Below are 26459 nucleotides of genomic sequence, written 5' to 3'. Positions count from 1 at the left end.
TGACCGAGATACCCGGAAATCATTGTCTGCGTGGAGTTACGATAATATCTAGTAGGCGATGGATTAACTTTCAACAGATAGCATCGATAATGTGTGCGATTATCCAAATTCACTTACTTTCTGGGGATAGAACATTTTGCGTGCTCCAGGTTCTTAATGACTAAAGAAGCAACCATTCAGTGAAGTCGAGGTTGTCGTCCAGTGCTCGACATCCGTGTTCCCAATTTCATTCCGGACCCTCCATTTTACCAAGGTAACATATAAAGCGCTAGTCCAGGTTTTTGTTTTGACCAATACAACAGATAAACGGTCGGGATATACCTATGATTACAGCTGAAGTGTATTCTCAAATTTCGTTTTCATTAGCTTAGCTCGTGACTTGTTTATCTGAGATGCTTTCATTTCCTAAAAACGCGTATCTGGAGACTTCCTTTATTTACTTAAACACATATACAATGAAAAGTCAAATACATATATGTACCATACGAGTCAAATGTTTTGTGCAAGGGATTGGATACTACCCGGGCGCCCAACCGAAAGCAGAAAAAAAATGGAACGCTTCATGACTTTGTGTATCACCTTTGCGCGGGGGCCATGCTAATCTTCTCTGTGTCGTTCCAATTTTACTATATGTACCACAAAAACGAGATGTTCAACTCACTGTCAATGTCAGAGTTAAGGACTTTACAAGTTGTGCTTATAATTACAATGTAGAAACTAGTGAGGACGCCATTACTGAAAGGTCATGCTAATATTTAAATGATATATGTGGTCGCGGACGGGAAAGAAGAACCCATGATACAGAATAAAGAAATTTTCTAGATACATCAAAGTATGTTTGTGTCGCAATAGTGTGAATGTTTTCTAATACGCAGCCAACGCCGGGATAAATTACGCTGATCATTATTAACAGTTAGCTTATCAGTAAATGTACGCTTGCGGGTTCAGTGGAAAAAAAATACTGAACCCTAATTAAATTATTTATCAAGCTGAGTATATCTGTGCTCTGAGTGACGAATCCCAAAATGTTAAATTGTTATACGAATTTCGTTCAAACAAATGACGACTTGACACGGACAAACTTAACATCATTTATGGACATGGTCACAACCTATTAAGATTCCCATCATTTGACCTGGTCTCTTAAGTATACGTTCTTTTGGATAAGATTACATTTGTCTTTTAGATGCACTAGAAATGCTTAATAGACTGAACTCCAGATTATGTGAGTCAAACTAGTGGGTTATGAGATGATATAGACTCAACTTAAGATGATAAAGTTCAGGTGGCTATACCACTCCAGTCAATTCTAGCAGGAAATTACTACTACTTAAACGACATAAGTAAGCATATTACTTGGAATATCTTCTAACACTCACAACCTCTACTAATACATGTCTATTGACAATTATGTATAGAAAAAAGAAACACAACATTGTACTTCAAATCTTTATTCAAATGTACATTTGAGAACATTATGTTCTCGATTGTTTAACTGCTCATTAATAAGATAGTCAAATTAGATCAATTTGAAACAATTACGATGTAGTAGTTGATTTAAAGGAAGATTAAAAATACATTTTCAAATTGAATATATTAAATAACATTTGATGTTAGAGTCTGTGTGGTTGATAAGTATTCAGTTAATAATTCAAGTAAACGATTTTGTGGTCGAACGTCAGGAGTCTATAATGTGAAAAAAAAATAATATGAATCGAATGAAATTAAGGGCTCAGTAAGAGATCATACAAAGTGACACATGTATCATACATGTGTTCAAGAAGAAATTGAAATTTTATAATAAGACTTCTGGAATTCAGAAGATGTCAATCACTCTCAATGAAAATACGCGCAGTAAAAAAACTACCATTTTCTCAGTTTTATTATTTATTTATTCGAACACATAAATATTGGTACAAAGGGGCACCGAATACATATTCGCCACACAAGTCACCGGATTTTTGTGTGAGTTGTGATACTGCCCGGGTGTTCAGACCGAAGCAGGTGGTTTTTTTAGAGGGACCACACCCGGAGCCTTCGACCTTAAGGTCTGATCTACAAGACAGTGCAATAACTTTATGAGATGCAATCCCATGGTAGCCAGTGACCAATAATTGATTTATACACCATTGTGATCTAGAGGTTGAACGTTCACGCGCGTGACTGATAGGTTCTAGGTTCAAACCCCGCGAGGCGGGATTGTGGATGCGCACTGCTGAGAAGTTCCACAAAAGGACGAAACGACCGTCCAGTGCATCCAGGTTTTCCATGGTGGTCAATCGACACATGAATTCAATCATTGAATAATTATTGTTAGTCAATGAGTTTGAACATATAACAGATATTTGAATATTTACAAAACTTATGTTGTATTATGCAATAAAGATGTCTTACACAAAATGAGTCATAAGTAAAAAGCCAGTATACCAGTCAAGATATTGTTGCAACATCTGGGTAACAATAATGATTAGTACATTACGATTAGTTATTAAATATTTAACATACTGAACGTAGTAGAAATCTTTTCTTGATACATATTTGATAATTTATAGCTTCAGTATAACAACTGTTGATGTAGTTTGAAAGATTTACATTAGAATATATAGAAACATTTTTCTGAATACTTATATTTAGTCAAAGTAATGAAGTGGTTCAGAAATTATAATTACTGAAAGATATCAAAATCAAACATTGATAGATAGTGGCTAGCAGTGAAATCTAGAACAAATCGCGTTTCGTCCTATTTGAAACTTGTCAGCTGGATGTATATGTATTCCACTGCTAGCCACTATTCATCTTTGTTTAAAATGCTTGTGACTTAAAGCAATATCGAGGCAATCCGCACATGATGTACATAAGCCAACAAGAGACTGATCAATTGCAGTCCTAAATAACAATACCAAATGAGTTCAAACATTGATATTTGGCTAACATACTTATAAAGAATCATAAGTGAATAAATTTGAACAGCTAGAATAGTAAGAAATGAATGGATCAGAAAACAAAGAATAGAGCATGTTTAGATTACAGTACACATAGTGTTACACTGTAGAAATAAATGCTTATTTGATGTCGTCAATTGTAAATACAACAGTTTCTCCGATGATCTGAAATCGATCTCAGCACTCATCAACTATTGAAATGTGTTATTAACCTATAGTATCAATAGACAGTGTTTTTCTACAAATCTAAAATCAGTCTCAATGAGAGTATTGAAGATAAAGTATACCATAAAAACCTATATATACAATCTCTGTTTCAGTTTCAGTCAGTCAGTAACAACGTAGAACTTCGTACGTACGTACATCAGTTCGAGTTGCCATACCACATCAGCGCAGAGATGCAGTTGTCGATTCAAATGCCGTAGTGATAGAGGTAGTAAGAGTATAAGCAGTAACCAGAAAGATTAGGGTTTGGAGATGTTATTTAAAGAGTATAATCCAGTGAAATAAGTTTGGGAAGAGAAAAAACAGACAAGGAGGAATCAGGAGATTAAAATTTGGGAGAACACAAAGAGTGTATGCACCTGTACCATTGCAAACGATTTTGAGCCATGTCATTCAGGGTCTCTAACCATCGGTTGCTATAATCTCACGGATCCCAATCAGGTAGTCTACACCTACCAACATGACTCAGTTCACTTGTTAGTGACTTCATGGACTTGTGCCATATTTTGTTCTGGCCGCCCCTAGCTTTCTTCCAACCTACTCCTATACCACTGAACATCGCATGTCGAAGCAGTCGGTCGTTGAGCATACGTAACACGTGTCCCAGCCATCTCAACTGATGAAGTTTCACCACTTCGTCAATCGATTTCAGTTTATTCACATCAGTGTTACACTATATGTCTTAGTAACTGATAATACACATTTAACTCAAGCTATTCTTCATCACATCATGGTACAACTAAATTAGTGATATCTGTAGCCTATCTAAATGAATTCGCTTTACATAATATTATCCTAACAACACCATAACAACATGTTTCATATCCAAACCTGATGTTAATAATTAAACGCCTGTTGATTTCAATCAACTAAAAATTGTACATAAATTAACAACTAAACGTCATACTCCGTGTACAAAATTTAAAAAGACTAAGATTAAATTACTTCAAGTTTTGGTGTAGATGCTTTATAGTAACTCACTGAAGACAATGAAGGATGTGTCGCTCAATTTCGTGGGTTAGTTGAAGTTAGACATTAACACCATTGGATAACGGCCAGCTCAGTGGTCTACAGGTTAAGCGTTTGCGCACGAAACCGATAGATCCTGGGTTCGAATCATGAGAGGCAGGATCGTGGATGCGCACTGCTAAGGAGTCCTACAATAGGACGAAACGCCCATCCAGTGCTTTCAGGTTTTCAACGGTGGTCTAGCTTCAATTGACTCATGAGCTCAACTATTAAAATTACTATGATATCCATAAAAAACTCCTTCTGATTTACATATGCGTGTATATTTCAAACTATTTATGCACAATTTTTCAATTACTTCTTATTGTACAATATTCATTTTGAGTGATTAGAATGTTCCCTTCAAATTTATTTTAATTATTTTTTCATAGTAAAATAATAGGATTTTCAAGAGTATGGTTGATTCACTTTAGTATGACTGGTAGAGTTATCAGAGCGATTTTCCATACGATGGAGAGATATTTCTTTTTGAGGAAGCTGGGTTAATGCTCGTCTTAGTGACCTGAGAGCGTAACCGCAAAGACGAAAAGACAACTTCTTGGAACAGGTCATACAAGACCTTTTTATGGGAAATTTTTGACGTGTTAGCTCTGTACTTTAAAAAGCCTTGCCGCCTAAGACGGAAATCAATGGAATAAAGAAAGGTGATGTGTGAGATTTTTAGTTAACTCTTTTGACCCTTTCATTTTTTTGTGAGGAGACGGGATCGCTGCAGATGCTGACTTTCTATGGGAGGCACCTTATCGTTGTCACACACACCTTTACAGTTAGTAGTACTACTTCGACCTTAAATTGCTATTATCAATTTCCCGATTATCTAACCAACCTGCCTGGCATGACAAGCTCTAAAAAAATTTGTTCAAACCAATATAGCTTGGTTGAGCCATCACAAATCGGCAAGCCAAACCAACACGTCAAATAGAAGCAATTGTCGGGACTAGAAACAGTAACAACGAACATGATCAACATACCGCTGCTCATCAACGTGGCCCCTGGTACAACCGAGAACGAGGAGATTCCGCTCTCACATGGCCACGCGTATATAGCCTCTGCTAGGGAGGTCCTACTCACTGCCTTCTCGCGGCAGGGGTGTTGTTTACGAAATTGAGGGGACGAAAAGCGAATGTCCAACGCTTTAACCGGGTTGGTGGACATAAGGAGTTCACCTAGGGGAGTTGGGAAACCCTCATTCCAAACCAATGGTGCACATGAGGTCCAGTACCCTACGGGAACAAATGGCGTATGAATCATTCGTTGGTGACCGGTTACCATGGGACTGCATCTCCTTACGACGCTCCACTACCTTGTGGATCAGACCTTCAGGTCGAAGGCTCCGGGTGTGGCCCCCTAAGAAAACCACCTGCTTCGGTTTTGGCACCCGGGCAGTATCACAGCCCTCACCAATATCTATGCGTTAAAATAAATAAATAAACTTCAACGTGATGTTACTTTTAAGCGAATGAGCCTTCAGTAAAGTAATTAAACAGTTGAAAAACCTATCGACCTACCAAGGCAAGGACGACTAGCTAAACTGAAGTACGTAGCCAGTATAATATTATCGGATTTAGAAACCAGTAAATTACTGGATCGATCACTTTAGAGAGGATTCAAACGATGTCTTCATAAGATTCGACGCTGTTTTCCAAACATCATTTAATCAGTTAATGATCAATAGTTTCATAACTCATACTACTACACATTATGCAAAAAGAAAACCAAATAACCATTAGAAAAACATGAAGACCCATGTTGATCTATGTATATGTCATTAAAAAAAACTGATAAAAACAAGTTTATAAACAATACATAAACAATAAAACTAACATACTTGATGTTGACAGTAATTCGATAAATCAGTTTGTTGAGGATCTAAAGTTTGTGGATGAAGTAATCCAGTTGCTTGTGGTGGTGTAGCTGATGCTCCAGAAGAAGCTTGAATTTGTACTGCAGTCAATGCTTGATTTGATGGAATAGCTATACCAGTTGTATTGGCTGATGGGATCTGTGGGAATAATGAATGTAAATTGGAACTAACACCACTTAAACCATTAATAGTCGGTGAATATTGTTGATTAATAGATGCTGTTGGAGAAGATACATACACTCCAGTTAGATTAGGTGCATTTGTTTGATTTTGAGCAGCAGCTGCAACAACTGCAGCTGCTGCTTGAGCAATTGAAAACGGCACGGTCGATTGACATGAACCAGAATTTGATGGAAAACTATTAGATTGGACTAGTTGAGATTTATTATGTGCTTCTATAATTTTTGTAGCAGATTCCGCCATACGTGCAACTGCAGAAACACGTTTACTAGACTGACGTAATCTTGCATTTTGTTCTAGAAGCATTTCATTTGCAGCTCTCAAATCTCCACGTTGTCGCATTAAATCGATTAATTTACGGCGTAAACGAGCATTTTCAACCCTAAGTGCATATTGTTGTTTAATCGATGGTGGGGCAAGATGGACATTAGATGTAGAAGCAGGAGAGTACAAAGAGCGTTTTCTCTTCGTAGAATATTTTGTTATACCATGTGATGAACGTTTAATGGATGTTCGCGGGACGGATAATTCATAGAGATCTTCATCGTCATAATCGGGATCGACATAGTCAGGGTCATCACCTTCATCACGTCCACCATATTCTTCGCTTAGAATAGATGTTGGAGAAACATTTGATAGAGGTCGTGTGCTTTGAATTATGAAACGACGACTATTGGGATGTTGTGTAAAGTACCGATGGATAGTTCGACGAAATTTTCGTTTCCCGAATTCTCGATTCCTGTATCTGGATGATTGAAATTTATTTATAGCACTATCACTTTTTTTGGAATAACACAAAGTTGATGTCCCACTCATTGTTGGGCAAACAGAAAAATTCTCAGCTGAATTATATCTATGACTACAAATGGATGAAGTGAAAACAGCTCGTTTTTCGTCTTTTGAATGAGAATGTGAAGAACTTAAAGCTGGAAATGATTTTGAACGTACTTTAACCACAATTTTACAAGATGTTTTTATAGGTAAAGCACCCGTTGAAACTGATCGACGAATTGGATAAGAACAAGAGCCAGTTAGGTTAGTGTTCGATGATTCAGGATGTGGATTGGTGTTAGCTACATAACAGGATCCCATATGATGTTCAGAAGATTGATTATCCAAAAATTGTTGAGTACTTAACGACTGAGATGAATGACTTTCAAGACAATCACCTTTACCAGTTGTTCTAGATAAAACAACTTTACGAACTGTTGATCTCCATGGATCTGGGCTGGTCTCACAAGAAGGAGGTCTACTACTATCATCAACTTGACGTGAATATGATAAACTTAATAAACCTTCCCTCTTACTTAATTTAGTTGGTAGGTTGTACGGAGGAGTGACTTCAGGAGATGGTGACATAAGAGCAGTTGACTCTATATCATCATCTTCGTATACATCAGGATCATCATCTTCATTATCATCAACAGATCTAGATAAACCGGTGGTGTGATGATGATGATGTAAACTAGAATAACCAGAATAACGACAATCAACAGTAGTCAATCTTTTAGTTTTATGACGTTTCTTCGTATATCGATTTGATCCATCATGAGCTAAAGAATATATTTGACTATCAGTTTCATAAGAGGATGGTGAAGCAAAATCATTATGTGATGATGAAGATGAACATGTACGATGATAATCACATTCTGAATTTTTTGATAAACAAGTATTTCCTGTAAGTGTACGATGTGTATTTTGCTTCTCCAGTTTACTTGAATGATTAACCTATTCATTATTATATTATATGATTAAAGAGGAATAATAAATGATAGTGTAAGAATATAAAACTAACACAAACAAAACAGCGATATATGACAGGAAAGAAAAACGGACCGAAGAAATTCAGGTCTTATGATGAGCACTTAACATTTAAATCACTGAACCGACAGTCAATAGTTTTGTAGACCACCAACATAGATGATCTATGTCGAATGATTGGAGGCCTATTCGAGTTAGATGGGAACGGTGTGACGAACTAGTTAACTTCGAAGTCACACCTCGTGGTCGGCATTTAACGTGGATTACCCCTTCGACGTATCAAAGTACTACAGTTGCTTTGAAGACCGCATAACACAAAGAATGTTATTATGAAAATGTATTGGTAAGAGTAAGTATAGAGAAGACCATCATCGCATGCACTAGTCCGCGGTATACGATTAACTGATGCGCGTTGGTTGTTCTTGACCCTGACAGAGATCGACGATCTGTACGATATTTAGTGACCCAACTGCCAGATGACTTGGCTAGAGCCCAGTGATATTTCACTGGCCCAACAGTTTCAATCTAACTCCAATCAATTCACAATACTGGGGAAATGTATTCTATTATCTTCGATGGGTAACTACCTAAATAGTCTAAATGTTAAACACTCGTCATAAGACCTGATAGTCTCATGGTAAGAAATTTCACAAATAATACAGAACTATCTAGTTTTGTATAGTTTTCTAGATTAGATCGCTTTATGATCTTAATAACACTTAACAATCTTCACATACCTCCTTTTATTAACAGAAATAAATTCTCAAAACATATGAACAAAAATATGAGTACTCTGTCGCATTAATATTAGTTAGAAAAATATAACTGACAAGATAGAAAGCAATCAAGACTAACAGTTGAATCTTAATTCATTGGACATTAAGTGAGTGGTAGGCACTTTAACCAGGTTGGTGGACATGGAGAGTTCACCTGGGGGAGTTGGAAAACAATGATTCCAAACCAATGACGCACATGGGCTCCAGGATCCTGAAGGAATAAATGGCATATAAACCTACTGTTGGTCACCGGCTAACATGGGATTACATACGACATTGCTTGTGGATCAGACCTTCAGGTCGAAGGCCCCCTAAGAAAACAATCTGCTTAGGTTTGGGCACCCAGGCAGTATCACAGCCCTCACACAAATCAAATGAGATTTGTGCGGCGCATATGTATCTGGTGCTCCCTTGTACCAGTACTTATGGGTTTAAATAAATAAATAGCCAGAAAAAACTGGTTTCTTCTAATCACTTATCAAATTAAATGTTCATTTCTGTGTTACTATATTCCATTTAATTATGTTATTCCTTAGTATAGCTGAGAACGGTGGTGCTTTTTTCAGAATGTTATTATTTGGCTGTGAGTTTAGTGCATTTGCCAGGGAAGTTCTATTCGTTGACTTTATATGGAAAGTTTGTTCTTTACGAGGGTGAAATGATGAAAAACAAACATTAGGAGCTTAAACTAGATTGGTGGATACAGAGGATTCACCTAGGAAAGTTGTGAAACCCTGATATCAAACTAGTAGTATAGCTGGGCTTTAGAATCCTGATTGAACTAACAGCATATGAACATATTTCGATCTCCGGCTACTACGGAACTGCACTTATTGATGTGTTAGTACTTCATGTATATAATGAAGAGAAAATTCAGAAGTAAAATAATTAAGGTGTATAATAGAAGAAAACTAGCATAAAAACGAATAACTTACTTCAGACAAGAAATTATTCCCAATTAGTTGACGTTGTTCAGCAGCTACTGTGGCAGCCGCTGCAACCATTGCAGCAGCAGCAGCTGCACTAGTCATTGTCACAGCCTCTTTAGTTGATAAAGCACTAAGTTCTGTATCGTTCACTACAACAGATGAAGAAATATGGTCAGAATTTGACCGTAAATTTCTAGACTGATCAATACAACGTAAGGGGCTATAAATACTGGAGGACGATTCATGTGAAGATGACATGGATGATGTAACTTTATCCACTAATAAATCATGCAATTGTGGATCAACTTTATTTTTAAATTGTGTTAATCGAAAGAAATTAGCTGAACCAGTTACTGCGGCGGTGGCAGCGACAGCGGCTGCAGCTGCGGCTTTGGCAGCTGAGGCCATAGTTGTAGTTACACTAAAGAAAAAAAACAATAACGGAGAAGTTTTATATTATTTATCAGAGAAGACCATAAACAATATAAGCGATAGAGGCTTGGATTAAACGAATGTGACTTTTTTTTCTAAACTCAACGGTAAGTCTTGTCGGTGTGAATATAAATAAATTTTAAGAAAGGAAATCACAGAAGCTACACTGTTTTCTCCACATTTCTTTACTACGGTTTGAAGAACTGTCACTCATTATTTGGTAAACGACTATATTTTTACAATCTCTGTAAGGTGTTGATGAACATAATCAGTAAAACTATCTTGTGCTACTCAGATAACGAATGTTCATCAGTATCACAAGGCATGGCTTAACTTTTAATCCTGAAGGCAAAAATAAAACAGAAGTAAGTAAGTAAGTAAGTAAGTAAGTAAGTAAGTAAGTAAGTAAGTAAGTAAGTAAGTAAGTAGTAGTGAAGTAAGTGAGTGAGTGAGTGAGTGAGTGAGTGAGTGAGTGAGTGAGTGAGTGAGTGAGTGAGTGAGTGAGTGAGTGAGTGAGTGAGGTGAGTGAGTGAGTGAGTGAGTGAGTGAGTGAGTGAGTGAGTGAGTGAGTGAGTGAGTGAGTGAGTGAGTGAGTGAGTGAGTGAGTGAGTGAGTGAGTGAGTGAGTGAGTGAGTGAGTGAGTGAGTAAGTGAGTAAGTGAAGTAAGTAGTAAGTAAGTAAGTAAGTAAGTAAGTAAGTAAGTAAGTAAGTAAGTAAGTAAGTAAGTAAGTAAGTAAGTAAGTAAGTAAGTAAGTAAGTAAGTAAGTAAATGTTACTAATTATCTAACTTTTAGTGATTTGAGAGAATGTTATCTACTAAAAGTAAAGTTTGTATTTAACAATATTCATAAAACAAATTTCATTTAGAAAAACAAACATTGTTACTATCCAATGTTCACTTGATTAACGTAATAGGGGGATACTAAATCAGTGAATAAAAACATAGGTGTTAATATGAAGTATAGTGAATAGTGAAATGATATGATTAATTGATCAAAATTTATAACATAATTAAATACCATGTAAATGTGTTAATTTTTGCAGTGTTTCTTTATTTCGTCTTATTATAGACAAAAACGTTGTGGAATCTACTACTAATTAATATCTTATAGTATATTTATATGTAAGATAAGATTTATCTTATTAAGATAAGAAATTCAATTTCATGCCATATGTAATCGATATAAGGCCTTATGATACTAACTGATTGTATAAACAGAAAAAGAAAGATTAGGGGATCAAATTTGTATCTTAGTAATTGAAAGTCATGTATCTTAAGAACTCTACACTATCACACTTATAGATTATACAACATCAATATTTACATAGAGCTTTAACATTTTATATGAGGAGTATTAGGTAACAATGGCAAATCAGTTGATGAAGTAGTGAATCTTTATCGACTGAAGGGGTTGGGACATGTATTACATGTGCTCAACCATCACCTACCTCAATGTGGAATGTGTATTATTTATTTACTTATTTGAACACATAAATATTGATACAAAGGGGCACCATAGATATAAATGCGCCACACAATAATAAGGAGAATGCGAAGATATAAAGAATGTAAGGCGCGTATAAGAAAAAAGAAGTACAACAATGAACGGAAATTAGTGTATGATAATGAAATAACAATAATGGGAGGGCCAGTTCAAATAGCAAAAGTACAGCCACAGAGAATTCTTCCACTTAAGGAGGTTGCGTATTTTTTTTAACAAGAAAGTAAAATAAAGTTACAGCACGATCGCCAATGGCTTCTATTCTGAGCCATATCTGATAACGTTTCTAGCCATTATGTTGCACCATCTCTCGGACCCCAACCAGGGAGTCGTGAAGGACCGACAGAAGCCAGTCCTGTACAGCTTTCTCTCATACCACGACACCACGTCGTACGCTGACCACCTCTCCACCTTTTCCAACCAGTCCCAGAGTCGGCAAATAATGCACAACGTGGAATTCTCTGAGACGACATTCGGAGAACATGTCCAAGCCACCGAAGTCGGTGTTTCAAGATGGTGACACCAATTACATTATCGTCTCTGTGCCCGAACACACGATGCCGAACCTCTGCATTACTAACATGGTGTTGCCACCGGATGTCAGCAATCCTTCGGAGACAACGATGATCGAACACAGAGAGTCGTCTAACATCCTCAACTCGGAGGCCAGGTTTCACAAGCATAGAGTAAAACTACTCTCACCGACGCGTTGTAGATCCGATCTTTTACAGCCAAACTGACATCACGAAGGCGCTAAAGATGGTCCAGATTGGCATAAGCCGCTCTGGCTTTCACTATACGTGAATTGATCTCATCACTCTCGTCACCACCAGCACTTATGCAGCTACCTAGATACACGAACTTCTCGACTACTTCTATCTGCTCACTTCCCAGGGTGAGTGCAGGATCAGGGTCCTGTCAGTCTTATAAAAGTACTTTGCGCTTGGAAGGTGCGAAGCACATACCATACCTACGGACTCTAATGTGTGGTGGTATATGAGTAAATTAGAGGAAATCTAAAGGCTTCAACATAAAGACATGACAACTACTCAAGGAGCCATTGAAATTTTGACTAAGCCTTGAATTTAGGTGTAAATTAGCTAAAAAGAGTCCTCACAATGATTAAAATCAATAGTTAATGTTTGGTAATACGACTGGATGGGATTAGATAGTGAATTCACTTTTTTTCTTTCCCCAAATCTTGAGTTTTAAAAACATTTTATACTTTTAATTCAAGAAGTTCATTTTTCCTTGAATCATGTTTTTCATGCCTAATCTTCTCTACTATCGGCGATACTGTTACCCATTCTATTTCTCTATGATTAATCGTGAACCGATGTACAAATATTCCAGGTTTCATGCTATATTTAACTAAACGATTTACAAACTTCAGGAAATACGTTTAACACCAAGCTGATTAAAAATGAACAAATACAACCAATAATTAATTACCTTGACCAACTATTTGTATCTGAAGTGATTACATCTTGAAAAGAATATGGACTATCCAATGAAGAATTTGTACATTTGCAACGATCCAATGACGAAATAAGTGAAGAATTATTAACAGAGTTTGATTGAATATTATGTTGATCGGTTGAATTATTTACATTAATACTATTGCCTTGTTCATTTTGACCATCATATACATTCCTTTCATCAACTGCAAAGTATTGTGATTGTTGTGCATAACGGCGTACAGCATTATCGGCATCACATGCTGAAGTATATTTACTGTTAACAGAGCACATGTGTCTAGATGAATTGGATAGGAGTGAAGATCCACATGATGATATCGATGAAGATGAAGAGGACTGAACAGCTTGAATAATATCTTGTGGATTGCGACTCATTAAATTTCCTAACATGGCAGCAACTGAAGACGAAGCAGACTTACCACCATTACCGCCCGCCGCAGCGGCAGCTGCTGCCATTGGTTGAGAGAAAATAGCACCTAAGCATTAAAAAACAAAATAGCAGTCGACATTAACGAATGATGAACAGAGACAGACTTAAACGTTTGTTTGTAGTAAGCAATTTCAAAAGTTGAAAGTAGTCAAACATAATAGTATTGTCTTGAATAGTTTATATCAAGTTCTTAGTAGTGTGACTGGAAATTATATTTAGTGAGCAGGTAAGTAAACATCGTGATAAACAGATACTCAGTGGTTTAATTTTATCCCTATCACCTGCCCTGACTTTTATTTGGATTTAATCATTTTTGAGTGAAGCACATCATAATACAGAGAGAGAACTTGTATTGCCTGGTACTTATGTACAGCAATTCAAGTTCCCATACCCCAATAGCATAAAGAGATGACAACGTCAGGGGCCAAATCCCTGAACAATAGAGGTTGTAATAGTATCATTGATAATACGATTGGAGGAAAAAATAAATTGGTGAAACAAAAACAAAAGTTATGAGGAATTTATAATGTGGAGGAAGACAAAGAACGGGTTCACCGGCGCCATCGCAAACGATTTCGAGTCCCTAACCATTAGTTAAAATAGTCACGCGGACCCCAACCAGGTAGTCTACACCTATTACTATGACTAAGTCCAATTGTAAATGACTTCATGGACTGATGCCATCTTTCGGTTTGGCCACCCCTAACTTCCTTCCAGCCCACTCCTGAAGCAGGAAACATCGCCCATCGAGGTAGGTGGTGGTTGGGCATACGTGACACACGTTCCCTAATAAGTCCGAATAGTTGGCTCTTTTTACCTATTGCCATTGCCTTTTTTATCTCTTCTGCTTTCGCTACCCAGCATCACCCACGATCATTACGTAGGTTGTTTATCAGACTACGTTTAAGCTGCCTCTGCTCCTTATCGTGTTCGGAGCCAGACGGGATGAGTTTCCGAGCATCTGTCAGTATAGTCAAGGTCGCTGGAACCCACTGATTTTTCTATGACCTTTGGTGTAAATTATTAGTAGACATCACTGCTATTCCTATAGCTTGGTGGCTATCATACCAAACGAATTTAGGGTAGATAGTACTTTCACATTTGATTCACTCATCTTTAGTTGTTCCTGAAGTATATTCTTTACTTGTTCATTATTAAGTCGAACTATATGGAGTTTTCTGGCTGCGACTTTTCTACGTCCAGTAGGATACAGACAAATAATTGATCGAACAAGAGCATTATCAGAGTCTAAACAAGTGCTCCCGAATGAGGAAGAGCCTTCTATCGAGCTCCTCCAACGATGGCTAACAGCAATGTGATCTATTTGAGTTCATTTATGAGTCAATTGTGGTGGTCGCCAAATCAAATCATATTTTGCCTTATGTTTAAAGTTGGTGTTCGCTAGAAATAGACAATTATCTGAAGATAGTTGCAACAGACGATAGCCATTATCTATTCGCTGAGCCACAACGTCGCAAGATCCGACTAAGTGTCTTTCGGTTTGGTTTAGTTGTGTACTAAAACCCCTCGCCACGATTACCACATCAGCATTTGCAGCTTTTTGTAAAAGGTTGGACAGCTTTCTATAAAATTTAACTTTATCTGAGCTGCAAGCAGTGGGAGCGTAGGTAGAGACAACTATGAGGCAATGGCATGTATCTCCATCTTGTCGAGTTCTTACTGTCTCGTTTAGTCGGACAGTTCGCATGTGACTGTCTATTGGAATTCACTCTGAAACTGTTCTGTTTTAGAAACTAATGCTATACCCACACCAACAAGGCCATGAGAAGAAGCAATTGGGTCTCCAGATACACGAAGGGTAAATCGTGCTCGTTCTTCATATTACGAAAGTGAGGTCAAATGAATGAATTGATTGCACAACTAAACGTCGAAACAACATCGATTTGATATTTGAGTGACATAGTGAAATATGAAAAAAAATATTCAGAATGTATTCCACACATTTTATGTACAAAATGTAGTGAAGTTTAAGAATACGAGAAAACTTGAGAGACTACTGAAATGTTGAAAATTTCTGATTAAGTTCATCCAACGAGGAAATAGATAGTTTCAGTGAATGATTTATAATGCAAAATAAGAAGTTACAAATAAAATAGTTTTTTAATCTTTAGTGAACATTCTAAGTTAGCTTTAGGTTACTTTGTCTCAAACTAAACACTGTTCACAGAGAATAATTTTAATTCTAAAAAACAATAGAACGAAATATCACTCCGACATGAGTTCCGTTGAACTGATAAACAACCATTTTAGCACCAATCACATAGGAATGTTTTTCTTAAAAACCCAAAGTTTTGTAAGTGTCTGATGATGACATCTTTCTCATTATAATTAGTTACAATGTCTTGGATAGTTAATAAAGTGATTGACATATGTGCCATGACCTTGAAACTGCCAAGTTGTCTCCGATTGCAAAATCCATGCTTAGATTGAGTCAAGTATGTTTTTACTTATTTATTTAAACACATAAACATTCATACAACGAGGCACCAAATAGATATGCACCACATAAATCATTTGACTTGTGGGAGGTTTTGAATACTTCTCGGGTGCCCGAACCGAAGTAGGAGGCCGCACCCAGAGCCTTCCACCTAAAGGTCTTATCCACAAGGCAGTGGAGCATCGTAAGGAGATTCAGCCCCATGGTAGCCGATGACCAATAATTGGTTCATACGCCATTTTTTTTAGGATCCTGGAGCCCATGTACACCACTGGTTTGCAATCAGGCTTTTCCAACCCCTTTAGGTGGATCCTCCGTATCCACTAACCCAGTTAAAGAGCCGCACATTCTCTTTTCGTCCTTTCAATTTCGTAAACAACAGTAATGCCGTGAGAGGGCAGTAAGCAGGATTTCCCTGGCAGTGGTTGTATGCACGTGGTCACTTGAAAGCACTTCGAGAGGGAAAGCTGGCTTTCTCCACTCTCCGCCGTACTAGGGCATTCGGGGACTAATAATAAAGTCAAAATTTTGATCATTAGGAAAGACAAACAGAATCCTTAAGCAAACAATTTTAAAGAGGATGATTGTTATCAAGATAGCACGCCGACTATTGTATTCTTTTAGTTACGATCAAACTAAACCACTGTGAGTGGTATGTTTCCAAGATACTAGAAGATTCCTATATATATATATATATCAATATTTGTTCCGATTTGGAAAGAATCAAGTGATGTATATTATGTCCGAAGACTACCCGACAGTAAAGGAACATAACAATGGTAATAATAACAAAGTCGGAAATATATATTTATCATAACAAAATATTAACGTACCTATACAAGCTGCTGCTGCAACAGCAGCGGCTGTTTTAGCTTGTTCTTCATCGGTTGGATTTAAATAATCGGATGATGAAGAACCTGGATATGTTATAGATGATGATTCCGATGATAATGTAGGCTTTTTAGAGTTATTATTACTGGGGTTATTGTTATTATTATTATCTGATGTATATGTGGATTCTCTAGTTGAATGACTTTGAGTACAAGTAGTAGTTACTGTATTTATATTTGTCGTCATCATAGGATTAATATTATTATTATCATGTTTCATATTCGATAAACAAGATGAATCTTGACAAGAACATGATTCGTTATTAATTAAAGTTGCATTATTATTATTAGTAGTAGTACTAGTAGTATTACTATTACTGGTATTTATATTAGCAGTAGGACTAAAGAAATTGGACTCAGGACCCAATTCATTGGATTTTACTTGAACATTGGGAATCACAGGACAACACTAAAAAAGGATTCGAACGGGAAAAGAAAAGAAGACATTAATATATATATTGCAACAATAATAAAGTTAATACTAATTCAGTGATGCTTTAGGTAAAAATATTAGAAATTCCAACTTCCTCAACACGAATGTATATTAAATAAAATTTATCAACAAATACATGACCCAGGTTGAACCGATGTCAAAGAAAATAACAGTTCCAAAAAAGCCAGCAATTTTGAGACTACAGTCCTTAAATATCAGTCAACTACAACGTAGGACCAGGCACATACATGCATCGGTCCAACTTGCCAAACCTCACTCATTAGCACAGCAAGACGAACACTGGATTCATAGAAGCAGTTAACTCAATGGTGGTAATATATAAAAGATTGCATACAAGGACATAGTACAGGAAGAAAGAAATAGTTCACAGAAAGAAAGCTATGAAGCAATTTTAATCTCTTAGTTTAAGGGAAGATAGAGAGTGTATACATCTACACCATTATGATCGATTCTGAGCCATGTCACTCACAGTCTCCAACCATTGGTTACTGTAGTCATGCAGACCCCAACCAAGTAGTCTGCATCTACCAACATGGCTAAGACTAGAAGTTAGTGTCTTCAAGCATTGATGCAACGTTTTGGTTTGGCCGCCCCTAACTTTCTTCCAACCATCTCCAACACTAGTCAGTATTGCGCGTCGTCTTTGGATGACAATCCTAGAAGTCATGTTGCAACGTGAAACAAAAGTATTGTGAGAAATATTTACTGCAGTTAAACGATATAGTCTGTCCTACAATCATTCAACCATAAGAACCTGAAATAAAGATAGACTTCGTGAATTCGCATCACTTATGTGCATTTATTAGTTCAACTGTTTCAGTGGAGCTAGTTACATATGGTGTACAAGTAGACAAGTTCATAATTGAATTTTTGAACATCAATGAACACAGTTAATTAAGGGAAAATCAATATTCCGTATCTTATGAAAATTCCGTCAGCCCTCATGACAGATACTCTGTCAATACTAAATCTAAACACTTCAATATATATATATATATATATATATATATATATATATATATAGAGAGAGAGAGAGAGAGAGAGAGAGCTCGGTGAAGAAATAGCTGGAAAATATACGACATTGTTCTTTTTGTCTTTTTCTACTTGTTGAAATGGGAATTTACGCTTTACTCAAGTATGTAAACGTAATTTAAGAGTAAAAATGTACATGTGGAAGAATTTACCATTTTATTTCTATCAAAAAATTAAGATTCATTGGGTAAAATATATTCCCATATAAAGTAAATTCCAATCATACTCGACTACTACTATTTAGCAACTACTGACCAAATTGAATATCAGTATTTATTGATCATACTTAATTGAGTATAACTGGGTCTCTAGTGTGTGAACAGGGATTACTAAATTGCATTCTACTTCGTTGACTAGATTAGTAGACTGATTAGGGCTCATAAAACTCAACAAAAATACGCAGATGTAAACGATGTAAGAATAAACATACGTGTTTCCTTGTTAGTCGTATACAACTTTGAACCTAACATATATGCATCGGTTCAAGTTGCCGCACTATATCAGCTTAAAGAGACTCCAGAATATCATTATTGGTAGTACAAAAGGTAAGGTATGAAAAATATGGTTCCGGAATATATGAATTGATGAAATTCAACAAATCTTTACAAGGTAATTTAGAAACTTAGGATTTTAGGGAATACAAAGAATAAATGCGTCTGAGACATTGAGAAAGAACCTAAGCCATGTAACCCATATCTTTAACCACCAGTAACAGTCAGTCAGTCAGTAACAACGTAGGACTTCGTACGTATGTACATCAGTTTGAGTTGCCATACTACATTAGCACAGAGATGCAGTTGTCGACTCAAATTCCGTAGTGGTAGAGGTAGTAAGAGTATAAGCAGTAATCGGAAAGATTAGGGTTTGAAGATGTTATTCAAGGAGTATAATACAGTGAAATAAATTTGGGAAGAAAATAAGGGACATGAGGAATTCAGAAGATCAGAATTTGGGAGAGCACAAAGAGTGTATGCACCTGTGCCATTGCAAACGATTTTGAGCCATGTCATCCAGTAACAATAATCACGCCAACCGCAGCCAGGTAATCTGAACCTGCCTGAAAGGCTCAGACCAACAGTCAATGATTTTAAGGACTGAATCTGCATCTTAGTTTGGCCACTTTTTAGCTTTCTTCTACACAAGCCATCATAGACATCAAAAATGTTTACAGACAAGTAAAGTTGACACCAGTAAGATGCAAGAGAAAATCAACAAGATAAAAGGGAATTAATGTATACACCCTAAACATTTAATCAGGCCACCAAACGGAGAGATAAAGACTGTGCAGAAATTTGCATACTAACAATTCAATACTGACGTTTACATCTCTTCCGCATTTATGTGTTCGGACTGACACTATAAGATGGATAATATAGGCGATGACCTGAGCCAGATAAATAATGCATTGAATAACTAAAAATTTCCTAACATTTGTATTTCTAATTTACCATTTAGTCTTGTGACGTGAAGTGTTCTATCCAGCCTTATCCAAGATATCATAATATCAACTGCAGTGAAAAACTGAACGATGGATGTATATTAAATATTCACACTGAGACATTAGAAATACACACTGACTAAAGAAATAATTCTTCCCAACTGGTTATTTAATTTAATTTATTTAATGGCTTTGACATCAACAATTTTCTTTTCAGCTACATTGAAGCTACCAGATGCACCCTTCCCCTTGTTTCCAACTCGTGTAAAAGCACCTTTCTCAACACCATGTACTATAGCACGGCGAATATAGGCTGTCTGCTTTTCAACATCAAACTTGTAATTCGCGGCTATGTATTTTTTGATAGTAGCGAGTGAGCTGCCCTTACGATCCTTAACTGCCAAGATTGCCGCTGTGATCATGTTGATTACGGGCGGGTGACTAGCCGGCACTTTAGGCTTCTTGACTGGGACAGTCACTAACGCGCTCACGACTAAACCTTCCGTCCAAAATTCCTCATGAATCTCTATAATAGTATGTAGATTTTACAATTAAGCATACAACTGACAATAAATATACAGTGGTGGATCAATTTATCAATGTATCTCTAAAGATAGTTTTCAGTTAGCAACTCAACTGATATAAAATCAAAATGAATAATCAGTTAAGTATTACAATGAGTTACGTAACAATCAGAGTAGAGACGGAACACGTTTGAAGTTAAGAAACTTTTTAATATAAATATTCAATGTTATTTATAAAAGTTAATAATAATCAATGAGTATAATGGGTGCGAAGAAAATTAGATTATTGATTATTAAGGCAAATTACGTAAGAACCAAGCTATAAATTAAAAAGAACGAATAAATGAAAAAAAATGTTATTTCTAAAGAATTAGAGTAAATTAATAACTCCGCCTATAGTCCCTCTGGGGCATGGGGTTAGCGACCCCATCCCGTGAAAAACTAACCCGCTAAAAAACACTAACCAGAAAAAATTATTCAAACCTTTTAAACTCTGCCCTGGGGGTCAGAAGGTCTTCATTTATAAGAGTTATGACGCCTCGTGGTGAAAGCCGAGTTCCATCGGAAGTCACGAGGCCGATACCCCTTCTGACAACTAGGGCAACCATTTATTTAGGTACATGGAATGCTCTTACAATGTGGGAGACCGGGAGAGTCTTCCAAACTGCTTGCTACTGCAGAGTAAATTAATAGGATGCAGTCATCTAGCAGCCAGTATTCCTATGGATTGATCATGTATTGGTTTGATTGCCTATAGTTTTATCAAAACGATACTTCTGTGTTAGCTAACACAGAAAGTGGTATATAGAAGGCGAAAAATCCACATTTCAAACAATCAGTTAGAGCATTCAAAAGAACAGATTTTACTATGACTGAATATAAGAATCAGGAAACAAAAAGTAGGGATTTAACTTCGAACAAACGGATTTAAAGGACAATACTCACAGCTTAAACAAAAAGATTAACAGAGTTTAAGTAGTACACATATTGAGTGACAAGTATTAATTAATATATTTCAATCCTTACCTTAGAATTCTGAGTAATAGAAGTGGAACGTGCGAATGCAGCGGCGGCAGCTACTGCTGCAGCTGCCGCCGCTGATACAGTTGGTAAATTTGCTGCCGCTGCCAATGCTGATTCATGAACATTAACCCCTTTCGACTGATTCAATATAAGATTGTTATTCAGATCCTGAGAAATTGTACCACTTTCAGATATATTAGTGGGACCAATAACTGGTAAGTGTTGTGCAATGTAGCCAGCAGCTGCTGCTGCAGCTAATACAGCTGTTGTGGAAGAGGCAACTGAAGTCGTGGATGTTGTAGTGGCAGTAACTGGTGTAGTGGTTAAAGAACTGGATAGTTTAGCTTTACGAACTTGTTTGTGTATTTCTGTTGTTATTTGCTGATGTTGTTGGTTTTGATGGTCACGGGTTTCTAATGATGGTTGATTAATGTGGAAAACACCATATGATGGAAAATATGTTGCAGGTGCAGTTGATATTGATGAATTAGCTGGCAAGACACCAGTTACAACAGCATGATGTTGCGTAGTGATAGTGGCTTGAGACTGAATCAAGCTATTATTACTCACACTACAAGTGAACTGAGATAAAGGGATGGTTAACAGAGCAGGAGCATGTGAATGACTTGAGCTTGTAGCAAGCAGATGATGATGGTGATGTGGCGAAGCATCATGTGGAACAATATGATAAGTTGCGTGAGGTGCTGATAAGGCAGTTTGAGGATGTAGCATATTCGGATGTTGAGTAGGATCAGGACTAACTGTGATAACGGAAGAGCAAGGAGTAATATGAGGTGCACTTGTTATTGAAACAAGCGAAGAATGTGTATACAAAGTAGGCTGTCCTGTAGATGTGTTGCCGATAAGACCGACAATTGAATGAGAAGACGCCACGGGAATATAGGCATTGCTCACGGGATTTAAAATCGGATCGTTTGGTGATACAATTACAGCCCTATTTATAAGAGATGACTGACCATAGGGAGGTGGGTTACTTGGATTCGAAATATTTACTAGAGAAGGATCAAAATGCGTAGACGATACATTTGTATTCATAAAACCAGTTTTTTGTAAGTTAGGTTGACTATATAAACCCGGATTCACTGTTTCCTGAGGTGTAGTGACATGACGATATTTACAGTTTGATCCTCGGTTGCAGGTTCCATTACAAAAGTCCTGCACAAGCAAAACAATGCGAAAAAGGTACAGAAAATAGAAAAATAAATTGTGATTTTTATGTATGATTGCGTAATTATTGCACTAGACGATTGAAAAAAGACTAGCAATCTAGAGGCGTATTGTCTTCGAAAAGGTTATAACAGTTGATTTAAACGCCACAATGGAAGTTTGGGTAAAGTACATAGTTTGTATACGCATCCTTTTTACATATGATAATACATAATATTTCACCAATACAGATGACTTCTGTTCTTGAGTCAACATGTTTTGTAATATAATCAGTCATGGAGTACATATGTGAAGCTCTCGGTGGTAGTGAGATAGAAGCAGAAAAGAGGTAGGATTATACGTAACAGGGTTGGTATACTATGTAATGCACTAATACAGTGCAGCAAAGGAAGACTAATTAAAGCCCAACGGTAAAGGATATAGAAGTAAGTAGTAAAACATGAAGAGGGAAAAGGAGATGCGAAACAAAGATATTTACTATTTACTGACAGATAATGGTATTTATTTATCGTTAAGACTGATTTTGGCCCATGTCAGTCAGGGTTACGGAGTGGGAATTTTATCTCTGAAGCCTCAGATATCCCAAACATCACAGGATAGTGATATGATTAATCAGATGTTTATACTGCTTTGCTCTCACTAACCGAAAATGAACTACAAAGCGGATGGCTCGGTAAGCGCGCTATGATTCCACAAGCTTTGTTTGATCTAAGTGGGAAACTGCTTTTTATCTCTTGTGTTTAACAGTTCACACATTGTTCATTGAAGTTTTATTACATATGATGAGTATTTAAAACTAACTGAAATTCAGTACTAGGACAAAAAGATAATCGGATGAAACGAAAACATTAAACGATCTAGATGCTAAAATAAGTGGGTTTGAAAAACTAGTAGTCAAATGGCAGGAGCATTATTTATTTGTAATTTATTACCTTGCAAATTGGAGTTTTTTCATCAAACGTGCTTGAAGCAGGACGATATGACCATTGTATATCGTTGGGTAAATACCCAGTGCGTCGAAACATTTCCTCTTCCTCTTTTGTGTAGTGTAAAAATTTGCAGTTTGGTCGGCGACACGTTGAATTTTGGAAGTCGTGGCAGAACGTTTTGTCAAATCGACTGTAATAAGAAATACCGAGGATCGATAACTAAAACATCATCTTTCTCAGTATCAAAACAAAATAAAAAAATATTGAAAAATAAGCTCAATAGTACTAGACTATATTTATAGTTTTTGGAAATAAGGGTTTCCCATCATCTGAATGATTCATTCATACCCATTATTTTACTTTAAGCTCCGAATGTCCGCATTTATGTCCGTGAACATTATGTGAAGGCACGGGCACAAATTTGTGAAATACACATCTACACATTGCAGGCAGCTTTGTTTTAGTACCCAAATTTTGCGTCATAAGATCAGACTTTTTTGAAAAATTGCATAAAGACAAGATTCACTGACTATAAACAGATGGAATGGTGGATATGTCGTTAAAATGTAGTTCGATTAGTTCAAAAATCTTTTAAAGTATCCGACGTCCTTTCATAACAATATCAGGGTTTCGAAATGCTTACTTAAGCACTTCAATTCGTTGGATAATCGCTACCAGATCACTGCTTTCGAAAAACTCAGACTAGATCAATGGTCTACAAATACTTACATTCCAACAGGCACAGGAGCAAAGTAGAATCTTTCATAGTCTAAACTACTAGACAACCTATGAAAGGAGACTAAAGAATGAAAATGCAGTAATGTTACTAGAAAACGATATGAAAACAAACAAAATGCATTGGCTAAATTAGCCACAGTTTAGAAGAGAATAAAGTGACCATTTTTCGCTATGACAAATCGAAGTCACATTGCAGATTTGAAGGGAATGTTGTATGTCCTGATTATTTTGGTTTACAAAGACTTACAACTTTATCGGCTGGTTTGGTTTGTTTGCCCAACAGAGTAATATTCACTTAGTCGTGTGAAAAGTAGGACTGCTAGACAGATAAGTATACTATACGTAATCTCTCAGTGCTTTCATCTAGTTAAACTGGTTTTTGAGGGATGTAATGGCAAATTAATAAAGACAGTACACGACTAAACCATAAGTGATCATATGAAAATCCCGCTTCAACTACATTAATTTCGGAAGCCAGAGTATTGACAACTGCACTAAAGTCGAAGCCAAGTACCAAAACTTGTGCTTGATCATCAAATCGCCTTTACGTTAATGTGTTTGGATAAGTTGATAACACTTGAGAAGTATTACGGATTGAAGCATATCTACGAAAAAGCTAAGTGTTACAAGAACACCAAACAAACACTGCTCAGAGTATCCTTTGGTAGGAATTCGCTGTAACTATTGGCACAAACAACACTGTGTGAATATGGATGGTAGCAGTAGCGTATGTGGACAATTATATTTTCAATAAGAGAAAATAACGCTAGAGGCTTACCAACTATGTAATGACATAACAGTACAACTATGGTGGATGCACTACAGTGTAACTTAAAATAAGAAAACGAAACTGATTTGACGGCTACCCATATATCGCGGTTAGGATTTCAAAACCATCTCCCCGAGTAATTCATGAAGATACTTTTTAAAATAAACCAAGAGGTGTTCATAAACACAACTCGCAAAATGTTCTACAGTGAAGTCTTGAACTACCTATTTCCTGATAGATAAAATCTGAGGCAAAAAGTAACTAGTTGATTTTATGATGATTACTCAGTAACATGAACAGGAACCTAGGTAAGAACAGCTGCCCTTACTGGCTAGGTCATCGAAAGGAACATATGTTAGTAGCTCACGCTAGACTCACCGTAGCCTTTCACATTCTTCCAAAGATGGATGTTTGAACTTGCATTTTTTGCCACGTTTACAAACGTTTCGCAAATAGTCTCGGCAAACTGACTGGTCATCACATATGCTCGAACAACCAAGGCGACTGTCAGGAGCAGAGTACATATTTATTACAAAATTTGAATAGATAATAATTCGATGAAGTTAAGTGTTTGATTCGAGCGTTTTAAAGGAGATCCATCAATGTGATAGCATGAATCGTAGCAAAATAGGTAGGACTAAGAACGTTTTGAGTAGTCTTTGAACACACCGCTCTGCACGTTACAGAATGCGCAATTTGAAAATGTACAATGGATCTCATAAAGTAGCTCCGTATAGTTGATTGTAGTTACAATTGGGGTATAACAACTTCTAGACTAATGGTCGCTTTTTTAAGTGGGCTTTATACCTGTCATTTCTTCAGACAAAGTGTTAACTATGAGAAAATTGGGAAATAAGTTAGGTATGAAAAATACTGTTTTCTGGGCTCACAAACCCACTGTGTGAATGTGATTTTGTGGGAAACCGCCGAATGACAGACCTTTGCGTGTGTGTATCTCACCAAGAGGAGTATGTAAAGGATTTTTCGAGGGTTTTACGTACTATAAATGGATATGGTCTACATGCATACTAAGTAACACGAACATTCACATCAGTACCCCTCGGTATGCACACAAACATACGTTACATGAACAACGGTAACACTCAGATTTTATCCCATGCATTCGATAGCACATATATGGGTGTATTCACACAAATGAGAGGGTAGTTGTTCACCGCTCCCTTTGGAAAGCATCTGCTACAACAGATTGTCTCTTACACACTACGTACATATCATTGGACCCATAGCTACCGCCCAGCATCTCATAACACACACATAAGCATCAGCATTCTCACATAGGAGGTGTGTTAGAGATAGTCTTAGTGACCTGAACGTGACTGTAACAGCTTAAGTTGGTTGGCTAAGAGTTCACCTCAAACAACTAAGCATATGTCAAAACAGTATAGTTCAAGTATTCATTCACTTCATTATTTTGTATAGGCGTTATATTTTCTATTATCTTATATTG

At 36.7% G+C, this 26459-nt stretch overlaps 1 protein-coding gene across 1 annotated transcript; it reads right to left on the bottom strand.

Annotated features, from left to right (window-relative positions):
- Nucleotides 1–1435: 1435 nt before the first annotated feature.
- MS3_00007080 (uncharacterized protein) lies at nucleotides 1436–25671 on the bottom strand. The gene is made up of 8 exons (XM_051215342.1): nucleotides 25370–25671; nucleotides 23488–23674; nucleotides 21371–22543; nucleotides 16840–17305; nucleotides 13093–13594; nucleotides 9713–10127; nucleotides 6025–7968; nucleotides 1436–1686 (listed from the first exon to the last, which is right to left on the bottom strand). The coding sequence occupies exons 1-8, from the start codon at nucleotides 25513–25515 to the stop codon at nucleotides 1597–1599; spliced, it is 4923 nt and encodes a 1640-aa protein (XP_051068555.1). The 5' UTR covers nucleotides 25516–25671; the 3' UTR covers nucleotides 1436–1596.
- Nucleotides 25672–26459: the final 788 nt, after the last annotated feature.

This window comes from Schistosoma haematobium, chromosome 2 (assembly GCF_000699445.3).
Source record: "Schistosoma haematobium chromosome 2, whole genome shotgun sequence".
In the NCBI taxonomy this organism is placed as follows: Eukaryota; Metazoa; Platyhelminthes; class Trematoda; order Strigeidida; family Schistosomatidae; genus Schistosoma; species Schistosoma haematobium.
Note: the sequence above shows the minus strand (reverse complement) of the source record. Positions and strands in the feature narration are given on the sequence as shown.